Source organism: Pagrus major, chromosome 19 (assembly GCF_040436345.1).
Source record: "Pagrus major chromosome 19, Pma_NU_1.0".
In the NCBI taxonomy this organism is placed as follows: Eukaryota; Metazoa; Chordata; class Actinopteri; order Spariformes; family Sparidae; genus Pagrus; species Pagrus major.
In genome coordinates, this window is record NC_133233.1 from 30,473,752 (window position 1) to 30,494,543 (window position 20,792).

Here is a 20,792-nt window from a genome sequence, read left to right on the forward strand (position 1 = left end):
CTGTTTGTTTAGCCTGACTGAGTGTTAAAGGTCCCATGAAATGTCTCTCACATCCAACTGTTCACTCACTATTTGATGTGATGTCACATGAAACAGGAGGCTGATGAGCAGCTGTGGAAGAAGTATTCAGACTCTTTTCTTAAGTAAAAGATCAATATAACAATATGAAAATACTGCGTTACAAGTGCTGTAAGTCTCCTACACTCATGTACTTTTCTCCCACAGATGACCATAAGTTCAGCGAGGCCACGGCAGTGCTGTTCACCTGGATCGACCGGGGCGAAGTCAACCGCCGGACCGCCAATCACTTCTACTCCATGATCCAGTCGGCTAACAGCCACGTCCGGCGGCTGATGGGTGAGAAAGCTCAGCACGAGGAGGAGATGGAGCGCGCCAAAGAGATCTTCAAGAATGCCCTGATGGCCATTTTAACACAGTGTAAGAACACTTTCTTATTTCAAACAGTCGTACTGACGCGACTCAGACAGGCAGCCGCACACAGGAAACATGTGACTGTGCAGTTATTCAGGTAAGTTCACTCTGAGGACTCGTGCCACAGAATAAACCAGTCATTGTGACTGATCGTATAATTGTTCATTTAATGTGCGTTATTAATAAAATATCACCACCTTAAAAAAAAACAAGAATTAGATGTTCTAGGTTTTATGTTTGCAAACTCGTCGAAACCAAAAGGTCGCTAGTTATGTTGCAGCTGATGACAAGACAACTCAGGTTATCAGTTGTCATAGTGACACAACAGAGCATCTCAGCTGTCATCACGGCAGGACCTGGACCCAGACAGGACTGAATCACTCACCTAACCCTAACCCTCTACTGCACTGTGGTGGAGGAAGCACTTAGATACTTTACTTAAAGGTGCAGGTAGTGAATCTGTTCAAAGAGACTTGTCGAGGTTGGCTTACTGCAGCACAAGCAGCCCACAGAGCCGCCATGGAGACTGTCTGCTGGCCATCGAGCAACCACCAGTGTGCGTCTGTGGACACTGTCTCAGAGACGCAGACAGGTGAGAACAGGAATGTGATCGTCATGTAGCGCCCTCCTGGTGATGCAGTTTATTTAAGGTCATTATGAATCTCTGATATGGAGAAGACAGAAAAGAGAGCCAGCTGCTTGTAAGATGTCACAGTACACCAGAGAGTAAAGTATAAAAGTACAAGTACTCTGTGTATCTGTAATGTAATTATTATTATTATTATTATTGATGCATTCATGTGTTCATCACTTTAATGTTGCAACTGGTAAATGTCGAGCTAATTAATCTTTTAAACGCCATAATTAATTAGATTCTGTATTAATCTGCAAAGTAACAACTAATGTTGTCAAATACATGTAGTGGATTTAAAAGAATAATATGTGTACAGCAATCAGAACTATACTCATGTACTCATGAAAGCTACATGTCAGTTTATCTCAATACAGCTCAACTGCAGCACCAACTAAATCCTCCTCAATGATCATCAAGTTACTTGATTTTACTGGATTACGGGATTTATTACTGGATTTATTACTGGACTTATTTACTGGGCTTATTACTGGACTTATTTACTGGATTTATTGCTGGATTTATTACTGGATTTATTACTGGACTTATTACTGGACTTATTACTGGATTTATTACTGGATTTATTACTGGATTTATTACTGGACTTATTACTGGATTTATTACTGGACTTATTACTGGACTTATTACTGGGCTTATTACTGGATTTATTGTATGAGACTGATTCAGTTTTAGCTCCTGAACTGAATGTGTGTCTGAACTGGAGTTTATTCTCAGGATTGAAATGGAACAAAACAATACTAACTCTAAACCATACTTTAACACTTTTCAGGCCTATATCTGTAAAATAGCAGTTTTTATTGAGTTGGTAATATAAACACATATTATGTCAATTTGTGTTTGTCAGATTGAACAGTTTTCACGGTCACAGTCCTTCACACTGCTGCAGTCACAGAGGTGCCGACCATGAAGCCATTTTCACCACATCCGCTTCAGAGCCTGCCTCATTTACTCTGCAGAGATCTCATTCCCGTCTCCATGACAACACTCCTCCATCCGTCGCAGCATCAGCTCCATTATGTTCAGCTCAGTGTGAGGTGGTGATTAGGTCAGTCTCAAAGGTTCAGAGTCAGTCGAGTGACGAGGCCTCAGGACATGCCAACACACACTGACTGATAAACATAGCTGGTGTTTTAATGCTTTAATGTGTTGAACATAACTCACCTCTCAGAATCTTTTAAACCTGCATTACTTAATTTTGTATTATTGAATAATTATTAAATTGAGGCTGTGTTTATGTCCAGATGTTTAATATTCATCTCTGCTTTTATCTACATTTTGGTCTTCACCGTCCCCTAAGAAATACATTTGTCTCTTCAGCTAGTCTCTAACGTTGGCTCATCTATGTCTGCTTTGGCTTTTATATGTGCTTTTATATAATACTATACATATATATAGAATGTTTGCTAGCAATCAAAATACTCTACAGTCCAGTAGTGTAGGAAGAAAAAACCTTGATAACTTTATGTAAATCAGAAATTACCTGATTTAATAAATTATTCAAACAAAGTCAAAAGACCAAAATCTGCTCGACGAGTCTGTTTCAATGTTCTGACAGGCAGCACTGAAGCTGCAGGCTCTCAGACTCTCACACTCCTTGATTAGACTCAACATTTCCCCCATGAGCAAGCACTCGGCGACAGCGGCGAGAAAAAACTGCCTTTTAACAGGAAGAAACCTCGAGCAGAACCTGAATCAATGGTGGGCGGCCATCTCCCTCGACTGGTTGGGTAAAACGTTTAGTACTGATTATACTAAATATATAATGATAATAATAATAACAAGAATAATAATAATAATAATGATAGTAGACTCAAACAGGACCACAGCAGCAAGGCCAACCACCATCCATGGGAACCTGTGAGACGAGAGAGCACAGAGACTCCAGGGAAGAAGCCAAGTCAGTAACATGCATTAATGAGACAAGAATGTGTACAGATAGAGAGGGAGCTCGGTGCATCATAGGAAATCCCCTGGCAGTTTAAACATATGGCAGCATAGCTAAGAGCCTGTGCAGGCCCTAACTATAGGCTTTATCAAAAAGGAAAGTTTACTCTTAAACATAGAGGGTGTCTGCCTCCTGCACCGACACTGGAAGATGGATCCACAGGAGAGGAGCTTGGTGGCTATTATGAGGTGCTTTAAAGGTCCCATATTATACTGTTTTTCATCAATTTCACACAGCTGTCAGAGGTCCAACAACGCTGTATTCGAAATGTATTGCCCCAAACCCATCCGTGGTCCTGAATTTCAGCTGTCTAAAAGTCGCTCAAGTGAGCTCTACTGAGAGCAGGCTGTTTCTGTGCCTGCACCTTTAAATGCTAATGAGCTCCGTCTGTCAACGCCTGCCTTGCCTGCTACACGCCCCTCTCAGGGAGAGGATGCCGCTTACGCTAGCGGTAGCATGCGCTAATGTTTACGGTGGATGTATCGCTATGGCTCGCCGAGATGCTGTCGTTCAACTGGCTGTATAAGCTTAATAAGCCAACACTCAGGAATTTGTGTGTTGTCCACCATTACATGAGAGACTCCCGATCCCCAACACAACCACCCGGCTCCCATCCCCCACTGACCTACAACAGGTAACATCTAAAAACAGCTAGCGAAAGCTGTGTTTGTCTCCAACACAGTCTCCAAACTCTTGGACACTGTTCGCATATTCTCTGTCTCCAGTCTGCACGTTTCCAGACTTTTTACTGTGACAACCAAGCTCCCTCGTAATATTATTAACATTAAACTCACTTCAAACGCCGTTGCATAGCGGACTGAAGCGGAGCTAACTAGTTAGCCAATTTCGAGCTGACTTCACCATACTCGTAGGCAACTGTAAATACTATCAAAACGTGGCGACACTTACCTGTGGCTCGGGTGCAGTTGCTGGGTCCCGTATGGTTGGGACTGATCCTTTTACGAGGGTCAGTGTCGAGGCGAAGCCCGCTTTGTACTGACCCTCGTTACTGAAGCAGTCCGATGTGAAGTGGTTAGCACACACAAACAGACTTACAGGAACCATAGCTGGCACGTTGTCGTTAAAAATGAAACGCAACCACTGTCTCTTCTGTTCTTCTGTAGCTGGGACAGAATATAGGCACTTATGTTGATTTTTACAACCAACAACAGAGCAATTTTCATGTCTAGCTCTGAGCGGCGACATTGCGAAACACTGCTATCTTACCGCTGGACACACCGAACTTCACCTCGGGGATGAACGCCCCCCTCTCGGATATCTCCGGGGAGAGGGGGGAGTGTTTTCGGCCTATGCAAATCACTCCTGTCGTTACGTAATGACAGGAGCTGAATCTGAACAGGCTGTAGGAGCCCCGTTTTACCAGTGGGTGGGCTGCAGAGACGATGCAGGACTTGTTTGCTTTTCTTATTCTAGAAGTTGGTAGGCTCAGGGAGGACCAGTTTATATATGTAGAGACCAGAGAAAACGTGTTTTTCATAATATGGGACTTTTAAGGTAAAGTACCTTAAAGCAGTTGTACAACTGGATGAGGTGTTTATGTGTCACATTATACAGTATCCCTGTTAGGATGTTCAGACTCAGGAACAGGAACACTGTAAAAAACTAAACTAAACTCTCACACCGATCATAACGTGTGAAGACACTTGATGAGAGCTGAAGGAGTCATTCTCTGAGTCATTTGGTTCAATGTTAATATTCAAAAATATCACTTAATGCAGGTTTAATAGGTCAGTTCATTGAGATTCAACAGGGGTAAGTATCTGACTGTTACAGTGTTTGTTTGTCCGTCTGTCTTGTTTCTGTTGATCAGAGAAAGTCTACAGTTCAGGCAGCACACTCATCATGTGAAAAAATGGATTTTACTTTGTGTTCAGTCATGTTTGATTCGTCACTGTAAGAAATGTTTCAGTGACAACAACCAAAATGTCAGATCAATACTTTGAAAGGCAGCATTTTAAAACAGAATGAGCCGCTTTTTAAAAGTGATGTTCTTATCCATTCTTACAGTAATTTATTACATTAAATCTTCCACTTATGTGAAGTTTAAACAACATGTGACTGTTTAAAGCCAGCATCATTCTGGATAAATGCTGCCTTTGTCAGTCCTGAAGGAAGTGAAGCTGCAGGTGATGTAAGTACAGAGCAGTGAACAGGAGAGAGACCTGCTCATCACATGACACACCTCCATCACCAGCTGCCATCATGATCAATATTTGTTTTTTAAATCAATAATATTGATTTAAATCAGTCATATTTATTTAAATCAATAACACGTGGTATTGGTTGGTTCCAATACAATTTCCACAATTTGTGAATCTGTAACTGAATGAAATTATATTTGTTTAATAAGTCAGTGACTATAAAAAATAACATTTGCTTTATTTCTAAAAGTGATTGTTTTACTCAAACATTTGTGACTTTCTTTAAAGGGACATTTCACTTCACATCTTGTCATCATCTGCTCTGTGAGTCCACACTCTGCTCTCCGGTTGTTCTCAACACTTTACAACACTCTGTCCGCCTTCTTGTCGTGGAGGTAAACAAGTCACCATCCACACAGACCTGAGTTTGTGAGGGTCACAGTTCAGTCAAAGTTCACACGTTCCTGTGAACTTTGACTTGTGAGGGTATCGACAGTTTATCAGATTCAGAACTGACCGTCTACAAACTCTTCTTTGATGCAGTGTTAGTGGAGCCTGACTCAGAGGGTCCTGTACGAGACCAAGCTGGTCATTAGTCCAGCTGGGCCATAACCTTTTTGACCTGAGCAGATGATGACACTGTTTCATATTTTGGAGTGAACTGTTCCTTTAATGTGAATGAAAGGTCCATAAGAGGAGGTCATCTTGCTGGTTTCACCCAGCCTGTCATCAGTGTGTCCACGGTCTCTCCTCTGTCTGCTGTATGAGCCTCAGTCAGTGCTTCTACGCTACATAAACGGCTTGTTTTGTCTTGACCCTCCTCCTCCTCCTCCTCCTCCTCCTCCTTCACCCCAAAGTCGAGCAGATCACCACCGTTTTCACCGCCGCCACCAGGCAAAAGGCATGGGACCATTTCTCAAAAGCACAGCGCAAGAACATAGACATTTGGCGAAAGCAGTGTGAGGTTGGTATCTTCTTCTGTTCTGTCCTCTGAGTCCGACCCAACGATTTGTCTCTGCTGTCACTGCTGAATCTGCAGGACAGACAGATAAGTACAAACTGGTACAGACAGACAGACAGACGGGTACAGACAGTGAAGGACAGGTACAGACAGGCAGAGACAGACAGGTACAGGCAGTGAAGGACAGGTACAGACAGACACACAGATAGGTACAGACAGGTACAGACAGACAGACAGACAGAGACAGACAGGTACAAACACGTACAGACAGACGGGTACAGACAGACAGACAGGTACAAACACGTACAGACAGACAAAGACAGATAGCTACAAACAGGTACAGACAGACAGACAGACAGACAAAAACAGACGGCTACAAACAGGTACAGACAGACAGACAGACAGACAGACAAAAACAGACGGCTACAAACAGGTACAGACAGGTACAGACAGACAGGTACAGACAGACGGACAGACAGACAGCTACAAACAGGTACTCACAGGTGGAGACAGTTAAGGACAGGTATAGGCAGAGACAGACAGACAGCTACAAACAGGTACAGACAAGGGGAGACAGTGAAGGACAGGTATAGGCAGAGACAGACAGACAGGTACAGACAGACAGACAGGTACAAACAGGTACAGACAGACAGACAGGTACAGACAGACAGACAGACAGACAGACAGATAGGTACAGACAGACAGGTACAGGCAGTGAAGGACAGGTACAGACAGACAGACAGAGACAGACAGGTACAGACAGCGGTCTGTGGTCGTCTGTCTGTCTCCCTGCAGCCCAGATGTAAAGCAAACATCTGACGCCTCCTCGAAAGTGTGAGGCGCTGCCATGGCAACAGTGATATCCAGGCTCAAGTCTGTGATCAATAATTCATCCAGAGTCAAATGTGGATCCAGAGTATGAACATGAGACAGTCGTGTATGAAGGAGGGAGGATTTGTTCATTTTCAGCCCCATCAGCAGTCGGAGGGTTCAAACCAGAAGCCGCCTGTTGCTCCTCTGAGACTCTGAGACAGTTCTATAGAAAATAAAACACAGACATGAGAACAGAGAAATGAGAAGTGTTATAATACTTCCTCTTTTATGTATGCATTGATAATATCCATTGTATTGTACAATAATTAATTATCCTGAAGAAACAAATGAGATTAGAAGCAAACGGCGTCTGTGATAGTTTCATCCTGTTGTTACCTTCTGATGATTAGATCTTTTATTGATATATCACTACCGATCAATACTCACTATCATCATGTAGCACAAAGTTTCCATCATGCTTGGATGTTACACTGACAGTTACTGAATCATTTCATCAACAAGCTTTAACTTGTTGTTATTAAAGACAAAAGGCTAGAAATGTCCTTTCTAATCATGACACAGTAAACACACACAACAATATCTATAATAATGTTCTTGTATTTTTACTTTTTTGTTTGATTTGTTTTTAATTCTGCATTATATATCTACTGTAAGCAAAGTCCAGTATGAACACAAACTATCAGAACAGTGTCTTTAATAAAACAAAGGTAAGAGTCAGATCTGCTGCAGTTCAACAGTCCTCCTTTAATGGCTGTTATATCTGTGGTAAGTCTACGTGGACCGACAGCACGGACCGACAGTACTGACCGACAGCACGGACCCACAGCATGGACCGACAGAACTGACCGACAGCACAGACCCACAGCATGGACCCACAGCATGGACCCACAGCATGGACCGACAGAACTGACCGACAGCACCGACCGACAGCACCAACCGACAGCACCAAGTGACAGCACTGACCTACAACACCGACCGACAGCACCAAGTGACAGCACAGACCTACAGCACCGACCAACAGCACAGACCCACAGCACGGACCCACAGCACGGACCGACAGAACTGACCGACAGCACAGACCCACAGCACGGATCCACAGTACTGACTGACAGCACAGACCCGCAGCACGGACCACAGTACTGACCAACAGCAAAGACCTGCAGCACGGACCCACAGTACTGACCCACAGCAAAGACCCGCAGCACAGACCTGCAGCACGGACCCACAGCATGGACCGACAGCACGGACCCACAACACCAAGTGACAACACCGACTGACAACACTGACCTACAACACCGACCGACAGCACCGACCCACAGCACCAAGTGACAGCACAGACCTACAGCACCGACCAACAGCACAGACCCACAGCACGGACCCACAGCACAGACCCGCAGCACGGACCACAGTACTGACCGACAGCAAAGACCTGCAGCATGGACCCACAGCATGGACCGACAGCACCGACCGACAGAACCAAGTGACAACACCGACCAACAACACCGACCAACAGCACCAAGTGACAGCACAGACCTACAGCACAGATTGGAGGGAAACACGCATCATATTTCTGCATTATTCTCTCAGATTTGTGAATCTGTGAAATGTCAGCTGATGAATGAAGAGAAGAAGACAGATGTGATCATCCAGAGATAATTCATCCATCTGTTGATGTCTCTTCACTCTCATGGACTCGACTTTATCAGAGACTTCAGTTCAGAACATTTAAAAACTCTCTGACTCCTGATTTCATTTAATTCAAGCTAAAAGTATTTTTACAGTTGAGCTGAACAATTAATAGACAAGTCTATCAACAGGAAATTAGTTAAAAGCAATTAAAGTCATTTTCGATTTTCTGCTTCTTTGTGTTGTTTTATCATTTCAAAGTGAATATCTTTGGAAACTGATGTCTTTTTTATTGAATGTAAATCTGTCAGTAAGAAAAGAAAAGGACGTCTGTCAAATACACACACAACTGAAGTAAAACACAAAATCATATTGCTATGTATGCTATCATATTATTGTGTTCTGTTTCTTGAGTTTACCTTCTCATTTGGCTCCTTTGAGTGTTATTACAGAATATCTAACTTCTGATTTTATCACTAACGAACACACTTTGATGTTGTAGTTCGACAACGTTGAGCCAATTTTAGATATGTGTAACCTACAGAGTAGATCGGTAATGGACTACTGCATCGTGTCATGTAAGCATGTTATATATTGTTAATGTAAGAAGAGTGAAATGTATTAAAAGTAGGGAACATAAACTATTTGCGTTCTTTATGATGTGTGTGTGTGTCGCGGTGCTGCATGTCGTGTTTCAGGAGCTCAGAAACGCTCACAGCGAAGAGATCATGGGCATCAGACGAGAGGAGGAGATGGAGATGTCAGACGATGATTTGGATCAAATTCCCTGTAAGAGGATGCGTTCAGGAGAAAATGGTACGAAACAGCAGCGTCAACATGTATACATAAAATCACATACATGAAGCCTTTACTAAAACAGCTGTGAAGAGTTTCAGGAAGTAAAACATGTTTGTCTTTGTGTTGTCATAGCAACAAACCGGAAGTGTTAACATCTATTCAGGAGCTGACGGGTCAACTTCTCTCCCCCCTCCTCTCCTCTCCTCTCCTCTCCCCTCCTCCTCTCCTCTCCTCTCCTCTCCTCTCCTCTCCTCTCCTCTCCTCTCCTCTCCTCTCCTCTCCTCTCCTCTCCTCTCCTCACTCCTCTCCTCTCTCCTCCTCACCTCCTCACCTCCTCTCTCCTCCTCCTCACCTCCTCCTCTCCTCTCCTCCCTCCTCTGTCCTCTCCTCTGTCCTCTCCTCGTCCTGCAGGAGTGTACGATCAGACTCATGCGTCTCTGAAGGAGGAGAACGACTCCCTGCGTTGGCAGCTGGACGCCTACAGGAACGAGGTGGAGCTTCTGAGGAAAGAACAGAACAAGTCGGGTCGAGCAGACGACGAACACACACACACACACACACACAGTCCTGAGGCTCAGATCCAGCTGCTGCAGCAGAACATGAACAACATGCAGCAGGTGGGTCAGCGTCTTCTTCTTCTGCCTCTTCTTCTTCTTTTGCTTCTGTGTCTTCTTATTCTTTTTGTTCTTCTTCTTCTTCTTCTTCTTCAGATTCTCTGCCTTTTTCTCTTCTTTATCTTTTCTTTAAATCTTGAATCAGTGTCTTCATGTTCATGCCTCTGTTGCTCCACTTTCAGACTTCATTAAGCATTGCATTGTGTCACTTAGAGCAGTCGTGGATTTACACCTTTATGTGGTCAGACTACAGATTATGAGTTTAAAACTAGTTTAAAGCAGCAACATACTGATAGACTGGAGTTTGAAATGACACTTTAGACTCACGCCAAGTTACTGACTTAATTAATCTGACAGATTGTGGATGAACACAGCAGTCTGCCTGCAGCTTCACTTTGTTTTAACTCACCGTGTGCTCATGTGGCCGTTGGGCTGATGTTGCTGCGTGTTAACAGGTGGGAAGGCTCGGCTACAGAGGAAGGCTAGTAAACCACGTTAACATGCCCTGATAGTAACACACTTCCTGTTGTACATGTAGCCACGCCACAGTAAGTTAAAATATTTACAGATATAATAATATACGATCAGATATAATAATAACAATATACGATCAGACATAATAATAATAATGATAATAATAAAAAACATACAGCTGTTAAAGGCCAGCATTCTGTTAGCGAAGTGACGCAAACGTTCCTCATTCACACTGTTAGAAAGAGAAACCATGTCTACCCTCGAGCACTTCGACTGCTCACTGCTTCACTGCAGCTGCTGTTTTTATTTTACTTTCTCCAACACCCTGTTTCTCACTGCTGACTCAGAGCGCTCCCATGATCCTTTGCTCCACTCATTTCACACAGAAAGCTCTGTTCGAGCACAGAGCTTGTTTGCTACGAGTTAGCCTGATTCAACTCGACTTCCTGTCATTTTCTATCTAAAGTGACAGCACTGATAAAACAAGGCAACTGCCAACACACACACACACACACACACACACACACACACACACACACCACACACAGTGTGAGTTAACGTCACAGTTCTGTCACTTCTTGTTTGTCAGTTGTTTTGTTGTTTTTCTTATTTTTGTTGCTTCAGCAAGACGAGCCGCTGTGACAAACTAAATAAGTGTTTCACTGAAATACACATTTCCAGTATTTACTTTATTAAAATACTATGATGGAATTATATCACGAAAACAGTCTATGGATGAATACACTAAGTTTAAATAATTAACATCTCCTTATTAGGAAAAAACTTAAACTACAGCTGTGCAGAGTAAAAGTTCTCCATCATGAGGACTCTTTAAATGAAGAAGCAATGAAGAATCAGCCAGGAAAATGAGCCATAAACGAGTCTTTGGACAGGAAAGATAGGAAGAAGTGATGGATTCAAATATTAAATATGTGGATGGCTCTTGTCTTTCTGTAGAAACATGGTTTGTTTCTATAGACAAAGTGATTCCCTGTAAACACATTTATGCTGCATTCACATTGTCACAGAAAAACAACTTCTACACATGCCTCGTCCATTCTTGTCTTCACCTAATAAATAATTAAATAAATCTAATTAGTTAATTCATAATGACACACCTGTTAATGTCATGAAATCATGTTGAACAATATTAATGATCGGTGTGTGCGTGTCTGTGTTTGTCTTCCAGCAACTCCTGAGTCTGCAGGAGAAGCTGACGAGTAAACAAGCTGAGCTGGAGCAGGCGAGGGAGGAACATCGCTACCTGGAGGGGGAGATGCTCAGCCTGCGAGACAAGGTGTGTGCTCCTGCAGACAGCCTGTGATAGAACGCACTAACTAAATCACTTTCTGTGTTCTGAGAAATATTAACTTGTCTTTGTTTTGGGTTAATCCAGATATTTTTCATTGTTGCTCTTTCTGGAAATGATAGAAATTGATGTCAATTTTCCCCCAAACTGTGTCTATTGATTCTTTCAGTATGCTTATATACAATCCAACACTCAGCTTGTCCTTACATGAGAAAAGACATTGAGCGTTTGAATCAAATATTAATATGATTTTTATTTTTGTTTGAAATAATGCATCTATCAATACCCATTCCTCCTGTAGGAAGGAGGCAGAGGTGGAAAAACATGTTTCAGTGGATTAACAGAGCAGATTAAATGAATCTGGACTGCAGACAGAAGTACTGTTAACAGGAAAAAAACAGAATGAGAGTTTATGAGAAGTTCAACATGTGAAGTCTTAATATTTTTCAATCAGCACAGTTTGCAGAGTCTGTTGTCATGATCCATATAAGTCATCACAGTTCAACAGCGCAAACTAAATCCTCCAGAATGATCATACAGTCGAATCCACACGTCTCTAACAGCTTCAACACAAACTGAACATTTAAGCTGCATAAAGGAGGATTTATTACAGGACTGTTGTCTTAGACTGTTTTAGCTCTGTGACCTAATAAGCTAAGCTGAAAGTATGTTTTATGTATATATATATATATATATATATATATATATATATATGTATATACATGTATATATATATATATATATATATATATATATATATATATATATATATGTATATACATGTATATATACACACACACACACACCGATCAGGCATAACATTATGACCACCTGCCTAATATTGTGAAGGTTCCCCTTGTGCAGCCAAAACAGCTCTGACCTGTCAAGACATGGACTTAAGACCACTTTGTGTTTAACTGCGACTGATCAAATGTCCGGTTCTTTCTCTCTCTGTCTTCAGCTTCTGAACAGTAACGTGGAGGCTGTGGAGGGAACCAATGGAGAGCTACATGAAAAGGTAAAAGACTGTGATAGACAACTGTGACATGAGCGCACAGCAGAGCTGGCTGAATGAAAAGTGTCACACTATCATCTTTCCTATATGTGACTAGAAAGAAACTCAGCTCAAATGTAATACTTCAGGTGAAACTGTGTTTCTGAACTGGCCAATAACAAAAGACATGACAGCAGCTGATTTACTAAAACAGCCTTTCAAAACACACCCTGTGATGGGCAACATGAGCAGTAAAGTCAAATAAACCTGTAAACTTTTTGCTAGTGGCACCTGATGGCAAGTCAGAGGATTGTGAATGTGTATCAAAAAATAATAGTTCCCCATCCAATAATTCTGAGGACACCTTTGGAAAAACCATTAATTGATATTCTGTCAATGAACTTTGTAAACTGTGATTGTGTTGTTCTGTTCTGTACATACGACATCTACTGCATGTCTGTCCGTCCTGGGAGAGGGATCCCTCCTCTGTGGCTCTTCCTGAGGTTTCTTCCATCTTTTGTTCTCCCTGGTAAAAAGTTTTTTTTATCAATATGGCAAGTTTTTCACTCAAATCCAGGTCTAAGGACAGAGGATGTTGCTCGCTGTACAGATTGTAGAGCCCGCTGAGGCAGTGCGATTGTGATTTTGGACTATATTAAAGAAATTGATTGAATTGACCAACTGTGAAATTCTGGGTTGATACCAATACAGTCCCATGTTTAAAATACAAATCTCATGAAAGTGTCTTTATGAACTGAAGCAACACAACAGATGAACTTCGGCCACTGTCATCAGTGAATGTCACTCATTTACTGATAGGCAGATATGAGCCAGAAGGCCAATATCAGCTGATAACAGCCAATATATTGTTACATCCCCATCTCATGGTGGCACTAGAAGAAAAGTCAGGGGATCAAACTCTAACTCTAACCCAACAAACTCAGTAGAATTCATCCTCTGGGGACCATCAATGTCTGAACCACATGTTGTGCCAGTTCATCCAATAGATGAATCGGGACCAGTCTGGACCAAAGTGGTGGATTGACTGACTCGCAGACGGTCTCTCAGGGCCTAAAGACCATAACATAAGTGAATCATCAGATAAGCTTTAGCAGGAGGAGTGTGGGAGAATGGCAGACGTGTCCATACAAAACATCTCATTATAAAATGGATGGATTATGCTATTGCATATTTGTTTTTTGTTTTTTTAACAATATGTTTATTAACATTTTACTCAATAAAACACTGAGGCACAGGTGATAGAAACACAATTTCAAACAGACAAACATGATCAGCAAACTTAAGTCAAAAGAAAGAAAGGGAAAAGAAAAAAACAAAGATAAAAATAAAAACCCTCTCAGATAGAAACATTCTTACATTCCAAAAATTATGTAACAAATTGTTGCCTAATTAATCTCATTTAAGGTAACCTCACCATCTACAGTCTGAACTGTCATTAGCCTCATTACGAGGTTTACATTAACCAGTACTCAATCCTCCTCTTCATATGCTAGCTCTTTCCTCTTTGTATACAGTATCTCACAAAAGTGAGTACACCCCTCACATTTTGTAAATATTTTATTATATCTTTTCATGGGACAACACTGAAGAAATGACACTTTGCTACAATGTAAAGTAGTCAGTAAACAGCTTGTATAACAGTGTACATTTACTGTCCCTCCAAAATAACTCAACACACAGCCATTAATGTCTGAACCGCTGGCAACAAAAGTGAGTACACCCCTAAGTTTAAATTTACACTTTACAAGAATCCTGCTTGCAGCTTGATATGACGATTTCAGTGCATTTATTTTTGTTGTTCTTACTTCTAAATTTTGAGGAAATGTCTCTTCAAAATTCCTATGCTTCTTCTCATAATGCTGTTTCAAATTTGAAATCTTAATCACAGCTACAGTCTCCTGGCATATTAAGCACATGGGTCTTGTGCTGGTTGGTGGGAGAATGAATGCAAATTTTTCAGTCCATTCATCTTTGAATTGCCGATTTTCACTGTCCACTTTTCTTTTAGCAGTGAACTTGGAACACGCCATTTTCGTGCAATCTAGGCTCCTACAGCTGGCAAAATGTCAATATGCGAACTGCTCCGAAAACGAAAGTGAAAGTTAAAAATTGCGCTCGCAGCAGTGAGTGACCCAGTAACAGGCTGTCTGTGTATCGCTGGCATGGAGACAAGTCCCGGTATACACATGCTGACCCAACCAAAACACATAGTGAAGGAATAACAGTTCGGGGGCCACAAACAGGCCGGGGGCCGCCTATTGAGGACCATTGGTATACAGTCTGACAACACAGTAAAGATAGAGAACAACAACACAGTACAAATAAATACCACAGTGTCTCAGAGGTCAGAGGTTATGAATGTTGCAGTGGCGAGAAACATTAGTGAGAGAGCGTTGAGAGTTCAGGCCTGCTATTTTAGTGTCTCTCGCAGCACTTTACTGAGAGCCTCCATAGATACATACAAATACGTACACATACATGCATATGTCATGAGAGATGGACTTTTAACTGTAAACCTGCTGAAGTGGAAGCAGACTGAAGTCAGAAGGAGATGGATACATAAAACATGTCGTAAAACCTGGAAACTGCTCTGAGTGGAGAGAAGTTAAGCTTTTTATTAAATGATGAGGTTTTACCTTTGTGTGTGTTCAGTGTATTCAAGTACTCATTTGTCCTAAACTGTACTCCATACAACAATGTAGTATCCTCACCTTCATGTCGTTAAAGTATCAGCAGTAAAAGTATCAGTCGTAAAAGTACAGTGGTACAGTCAACTTCATGCAGTAAAAGTACCGCTTGTCCAGTAAACTGTCTCACTCTGTGACTGATGTGAGATTATTAGATTATTAATACTGACACATCAGTGTCAGTGCAGCATGTTACTGCCGAAGCTGATCCAGCTAGAGACACATTGGACTACTTTATACAGTTAGTTAGTCCAGTGGCCCCTCTGAAGCGTGACCAGATCTGAGGGGTTGTCACGATCACGGGAGTGGAAAGTAGAAAAAACTAAATTCTGATACACAACATTTATCTTTCTTAATGAATCTAAAGAATAAAATATCACAGACATCTGAAATACAACCAGATGCCCTGAGTCAACTTTTCAAAGGCCAAAAAGTTAAAAAAGCTAATTTAATCTATAACTATATTTTTCTATAGCTGCTGGTCAGACTGTTCTTCATATTTGGTACTTATTTTGTGTGTGTGTGTGTGTGTGTGTGTGTGTGTGTGTGTGTGTGTGTGTGTGTGTTTGTCTTCACAGGGGATGAATGGGTGTGTTCCTTCATTGTACCTCAGCAGAGAGAGGAGGAGTGAGGTCATCATGAGAGGAGGAGTCACATCTGAAAAGGAGGCTCTTCTGCTGGGTAAATATGTTCTCCAGTTAAGGAGAAATATTTAACAATACTTAACATTGAACAACATTTAACAATATTAAACACCATTTAAAAATATTTAAAACATTTTACAATATTTAACTATATTTAACCATAGTTAACCATATTTAACAGCATTTAACAACATTTAACAATATTTAACAGCATTTCACAACATCTTTTTTTTTTTTTTACAATATTTACCAATTATTACACTCGACCTAGGGAGCCGAGCCCAACATAAATAACCAACACCCAACACGGTGTAAGTTCAGAGAAACGAAACAAAGCTCTTGTAGTTCCCCCCTTCTTGTAGCAGCCAATCCCTCGCTGCCACGCCAGGGATGAGGAGCCAATGAGGCACGGGAGCCACACGATCTTAGGAGAAAAACAGGAGCGCTCACTCTGCCAAAGAAAACACAGACACTCTAATACGAAAAGACGACCTCTCTTTTTATCTTCCATACACCTTTCAGCTACACCTCCTGTTACCTTCTGTGACTTACAGGTGGTGTCAGTATCAACATAACTCTTAACTGCACCATCAGGACTTTTAACACATGAATTAAACATGAAATAGTCTTAGTTGTCTGAAATCAGCTGTTTTTTCATATCTGAGTGGTTGTAAATGAATGAATCTGCGCTTTATCTCAGGTGTCCAATCAAAGTTCGATTTATTTCTACAGAAATTGTTGCTTGTGGCACTCAAATAATCACTTTCAAGGGTTAGAGTTAGGGTTAGGGCTGTCGTGTGAACGGAGCTGAATGTGTGAGCACTGATTTTAGCTTGGAGTGTTTTGTCTCCAACCTCTGCTGCTTTTGACAAGTCTTCCAGTACAGAGCTCCAGATGGATTATGTTCATACTGGGATTAAGAAGTCTGGAATTTACTGACGACTATTACACCAAATTTAATTTGCAGAGCGACTGCTATTCATTCTTCATGTTGAGACATCAGTGGATTGATTGCTTTGTGTTCCCTGTGGAGTGAGTTCAGTGGGGCTCTGTGACTGTTTGTTAGCATTAAAGATGACTGAACACCCTGAATAAAAATGAAGTGCAGAACTTGACACTTTACTCATTTCAGCTCACATACCGCTGCCATCATGTTGACACACTATGTGGCGTCTGGGGGTTCAGAACCAGTGAAGCAAACTAAAACCACGGAGGAGACTGAAACACAAAGTGTTTAAATCCCCTCTTTGCCTTCCTCAGTCTCTTTCTCTTTCTGATGTTTGTCTCTTTTTTTCTCTTTCTGTCTTCTTCTAAGCTCATAAACATGCATCTCACTCTGTGCAGGGCCCACACAGCAGCTGGACTGAATTCATTTCAGCTGCTTTTGTCTCTCTCTGTCCTATAAATCCTTGTTACACAGGACATGCAGCAGCATAGAGAAAAGCATATAGTGATCTGTATTATTTGTACTGAAGCTGCTGCTTTGTCCAGAGACCAAGAGGAACAGCAGCACATTTATCTCTGTTAGTGGCACCAAGGAAATCCAAATCTGAAGGAGAGAGGAGGCTGGGCTCTTCGTCTTCCTGCTGTAATCTGATGACTCCAAAGCTGCTGCTGCTGGGAGGTTTTTAGTATCTATAAAGTCAGTTTCTATACAGTCAGTATGTATACAGTCAGGATCTATACAGTCAGTATCTATAAAGGTAGTTTCTATACAGTCAGTGTCTATACAGTCAGTATCTATACAGTCAGTATCTATACAGGTAGTGTCTATACAGTCAGTATCTATACAGGTAGTTTCTATACAGTCAGTATCTACAAGTCAGTATCTATACAGTCAGTATCTATACAGTCAGTATCTATACAAGTAGTGTCTATACAGTCAGTATCTATACAGGTAGTGTCTATACAGTCAGTGTCTATACAGTCAGTATGTATACAGTCAGGATCTATACAGTCAGTATCTATAAAGGTAGTATCTACAAGTCAGTATCTATACAGTCAGTATCTATACAGTCAGTATCTATAAAGGTAGTATCTACAAGTCAGTATCTATACAGTCAGTATCTATACAGTCAGTATCTATACAAGTAGTGTCTATACAGTCAGTATCTATACAGGTAGTTTCTATACAGTCAGTATCTATAAAGGTAGTATCTACAAGTCAGTATCTATACAGTCAGTATCTATACAAGTAGTGTCTATACAGTCAGTATCTATACAGGTAGTGTCTATACAGTCAGTGTCTATACAGTCAGTATCTATACAGTCAGTATCTATACAGGTAGTGTCTATACAGTCAGTATCTATACAAGTAGTGTCTATACAGTCAGTGTCTATACAGTCAGTATCTATACAGTCAGTATCTATACAGTCAGTATCTATACAGGTAGTGTCTATACAGTCAGTATCTATAAAGGTAGTATCTACAAGTCAGTATCTATACAGTCAGTATCTATAAAGGTAGTATCTACAAGTCAGTATCTATACAGTCAGTATCTATACAAGTAGTGTCTATACAGTCAGTATCTATACAGGTAGTTTCTATACAGTGAGTGTCTATACAGTCAGTATCTATACAGTCAGTATCTATACAGGTAGTGTCTATACAGTCAGTATCTATAAAGGTAGTATCTACAAGTCAGTATCTATACAGTCAGTATCTATAAAGGTAGTATCTATACAGGTAGTATCTATACAGCCAGGATCTATACAGTCAGGATCTATACAGTCAGGATCTATAAAGGTAGTATCTACAAGTCAGTATCTATACAGTCAGTATCTATAAAGGTAGTATCTATACAGTCAGTATCTATACAGCCAGGATCTATACAGTCAGGATCTATACAGTCAGGATCTATACACAAAGATGGGGATCATGTCGATACAAATTGATGCATTAAAGGGTTAATTTCCGCTGGTGATGGGGGAATTTTTTTTTGTGACTATTTCAGTCATCATTCTCCTCCTACTGTTATCTGTGTGTTAAAGGAAACAACCATTATCACCTCCGAGCGAACAACCTACAGACTGACCACTCACCTGGTCATTAACAGGACAAACCTAAACAAGCATCACTATGTAACATGCATCTGATTGAGAGAATGTCAGGAGTGTGCAAAGCTGTCATCAAAGCAAAAGGTGGCTACTTTGAAGAATATAAAATATAAATCATATTCTGGTCTGTTACTACATAATTCCATGTGTTCCTTCATAGTGGATGTCCTCAGTTTTGATCTACAATGTAGAAAATAATATATATATATATATATGTATATATATATATATATATGTATATATATATATATATATATGTATATATATATATGTATATATATATACACATATATATGTGTGTGTATATATATATATATATATATATATATATATATACACTCCAGTCAGTCAGCAGACACGCAGTTGCTACTGCTGCAGCAGTGTTATTTTAGATCACACTACCTTGCTCGGCATGACCCGCCCTACTCTGCCTCTGATTGGCTACATCCTGCCCATAATGAATGTAAATGTATTTCAGCCATTTAGGAATTTTAGTGTCATATTTTTGCATATATAATTATAAAAAACAATAATAAAAAAAAAAAATAATAATGTTGCCTTTGCATATAAAATCTACAGATTAAAAAAAATAGGCGAGTGTATTAAAACATCTCAGGCCCTGTGAGTAATTCTTCGAGTGTATGATGCTTTAATAAAGAAACAGTTTGATATTTTGGGAAATTCACTTAAAGTCGCTGTATTGACGTTCTAATATTTGTTCCGTAAATACAAAGATACAGACAGCAGGTATCACCTTTACATGTGTTTCCCAAATATTCTTGTTAGTAAAATACAATGAATATCCTGTAGTTAAAAACAGCTCAAAGCCTCGGTTTTGCTGTTGGTTGTTGGTTATTTTCCTCCATCCCCTTCAGTAGAGTATTTTGGTGGACCCTAACCCACACACACACACACACACACCCTACAGTCCTCCTCTGGTGGCACTGTTCCATGTGAATAGGCCTAGTGGAAGGAATTGAATTAGGCCTGTCTGTAATTGCCAGCGTTTCGCCACATAAATCAAGGAAATAAAAATTGGCTGTGCCGGGTCCTCCAGGGGACGCTTCTCTATTCCCCCACCCCCCACCACACCACCATCCCTCCCCCCATCCATACTCCCTCTGCATGACTGCCTACCTTTGCAGGACCTCTCAGAAGTGATCAACTCAAGAGCGATTTGTGCTCTGGCCAGCATCTTTTCTGGGGCCACTATGCTGTTCGTTTATTGTGCAGCACTTCATGAGGATGCAGATTGGCTGCTAACCCTAACCTCACCTAATATCCACCCGAGTGGTTCAAAGCTGTCTGTCAGTTCTCTCTCTTTCTCTGTTAGCTTTTTTAGCTTGATAAGCCTTTGTTATTCACACACTTGTAAAACTAAATCTGCACCATTGAAAACATGTTGATTATGTAAATAGTATCTGTATGAAGAATAAAATGCACACAGGTTGTCCCTTCAGTATCTGTCAGTAACGAGGTTGTCCCTTCAGTATCTGTCAGTAACGAGGTTGTCCCTTCAGTATCTGTCAGTAACGAGGTTGTCCCGTCAGTATCTGTCAGTAATGAGGTCGTCCCTTTAGTA

The 20,792-nt window shown here is 40.9% G+C and overlaps 1 protein-coding gene across 1 annotated transcript in view; it reads left to right on the forward strand.

Annotated features, from left to right (window-relative positions):
* Window positions 1-20,792, forward strand: part of enox1 (ecto-NOX disulfide-thiol exchanger 1) — a 39,982-nt gene that overhangs the window by 16,688 nt on the left and 2,502 nt on the right. The window contains exons 7-13 of the mRNA XM_073488522.1: window positions 226-438; window positions 6,049-6,155; window positions 9,311-9,428; window positions 9,822-10,027; window positions 11,688-11,795; window positions 12,769-12,825; window positions 16,088-16,190. Of these exons, the coding sequence (XP_073344623.1) occupies window positions 226-438; window positions 6,049-6,155; window positions 9,311-9,428; window positions 9,822-10,027; window positions 11,688-11,795; window positions 12,769-12,825; window positions 16,088-16,190 (912 nt within the window). The remainder of the gene's footprint in view (window positions 1-225; window positions 439-6,048; window positions 6,156-9,310; window positions 9,429-9,821; window positions 10,028-11,687; window positions 11,796-12,768; window positions 12,826-16,087; window positions 16,191-20,792) is intronic.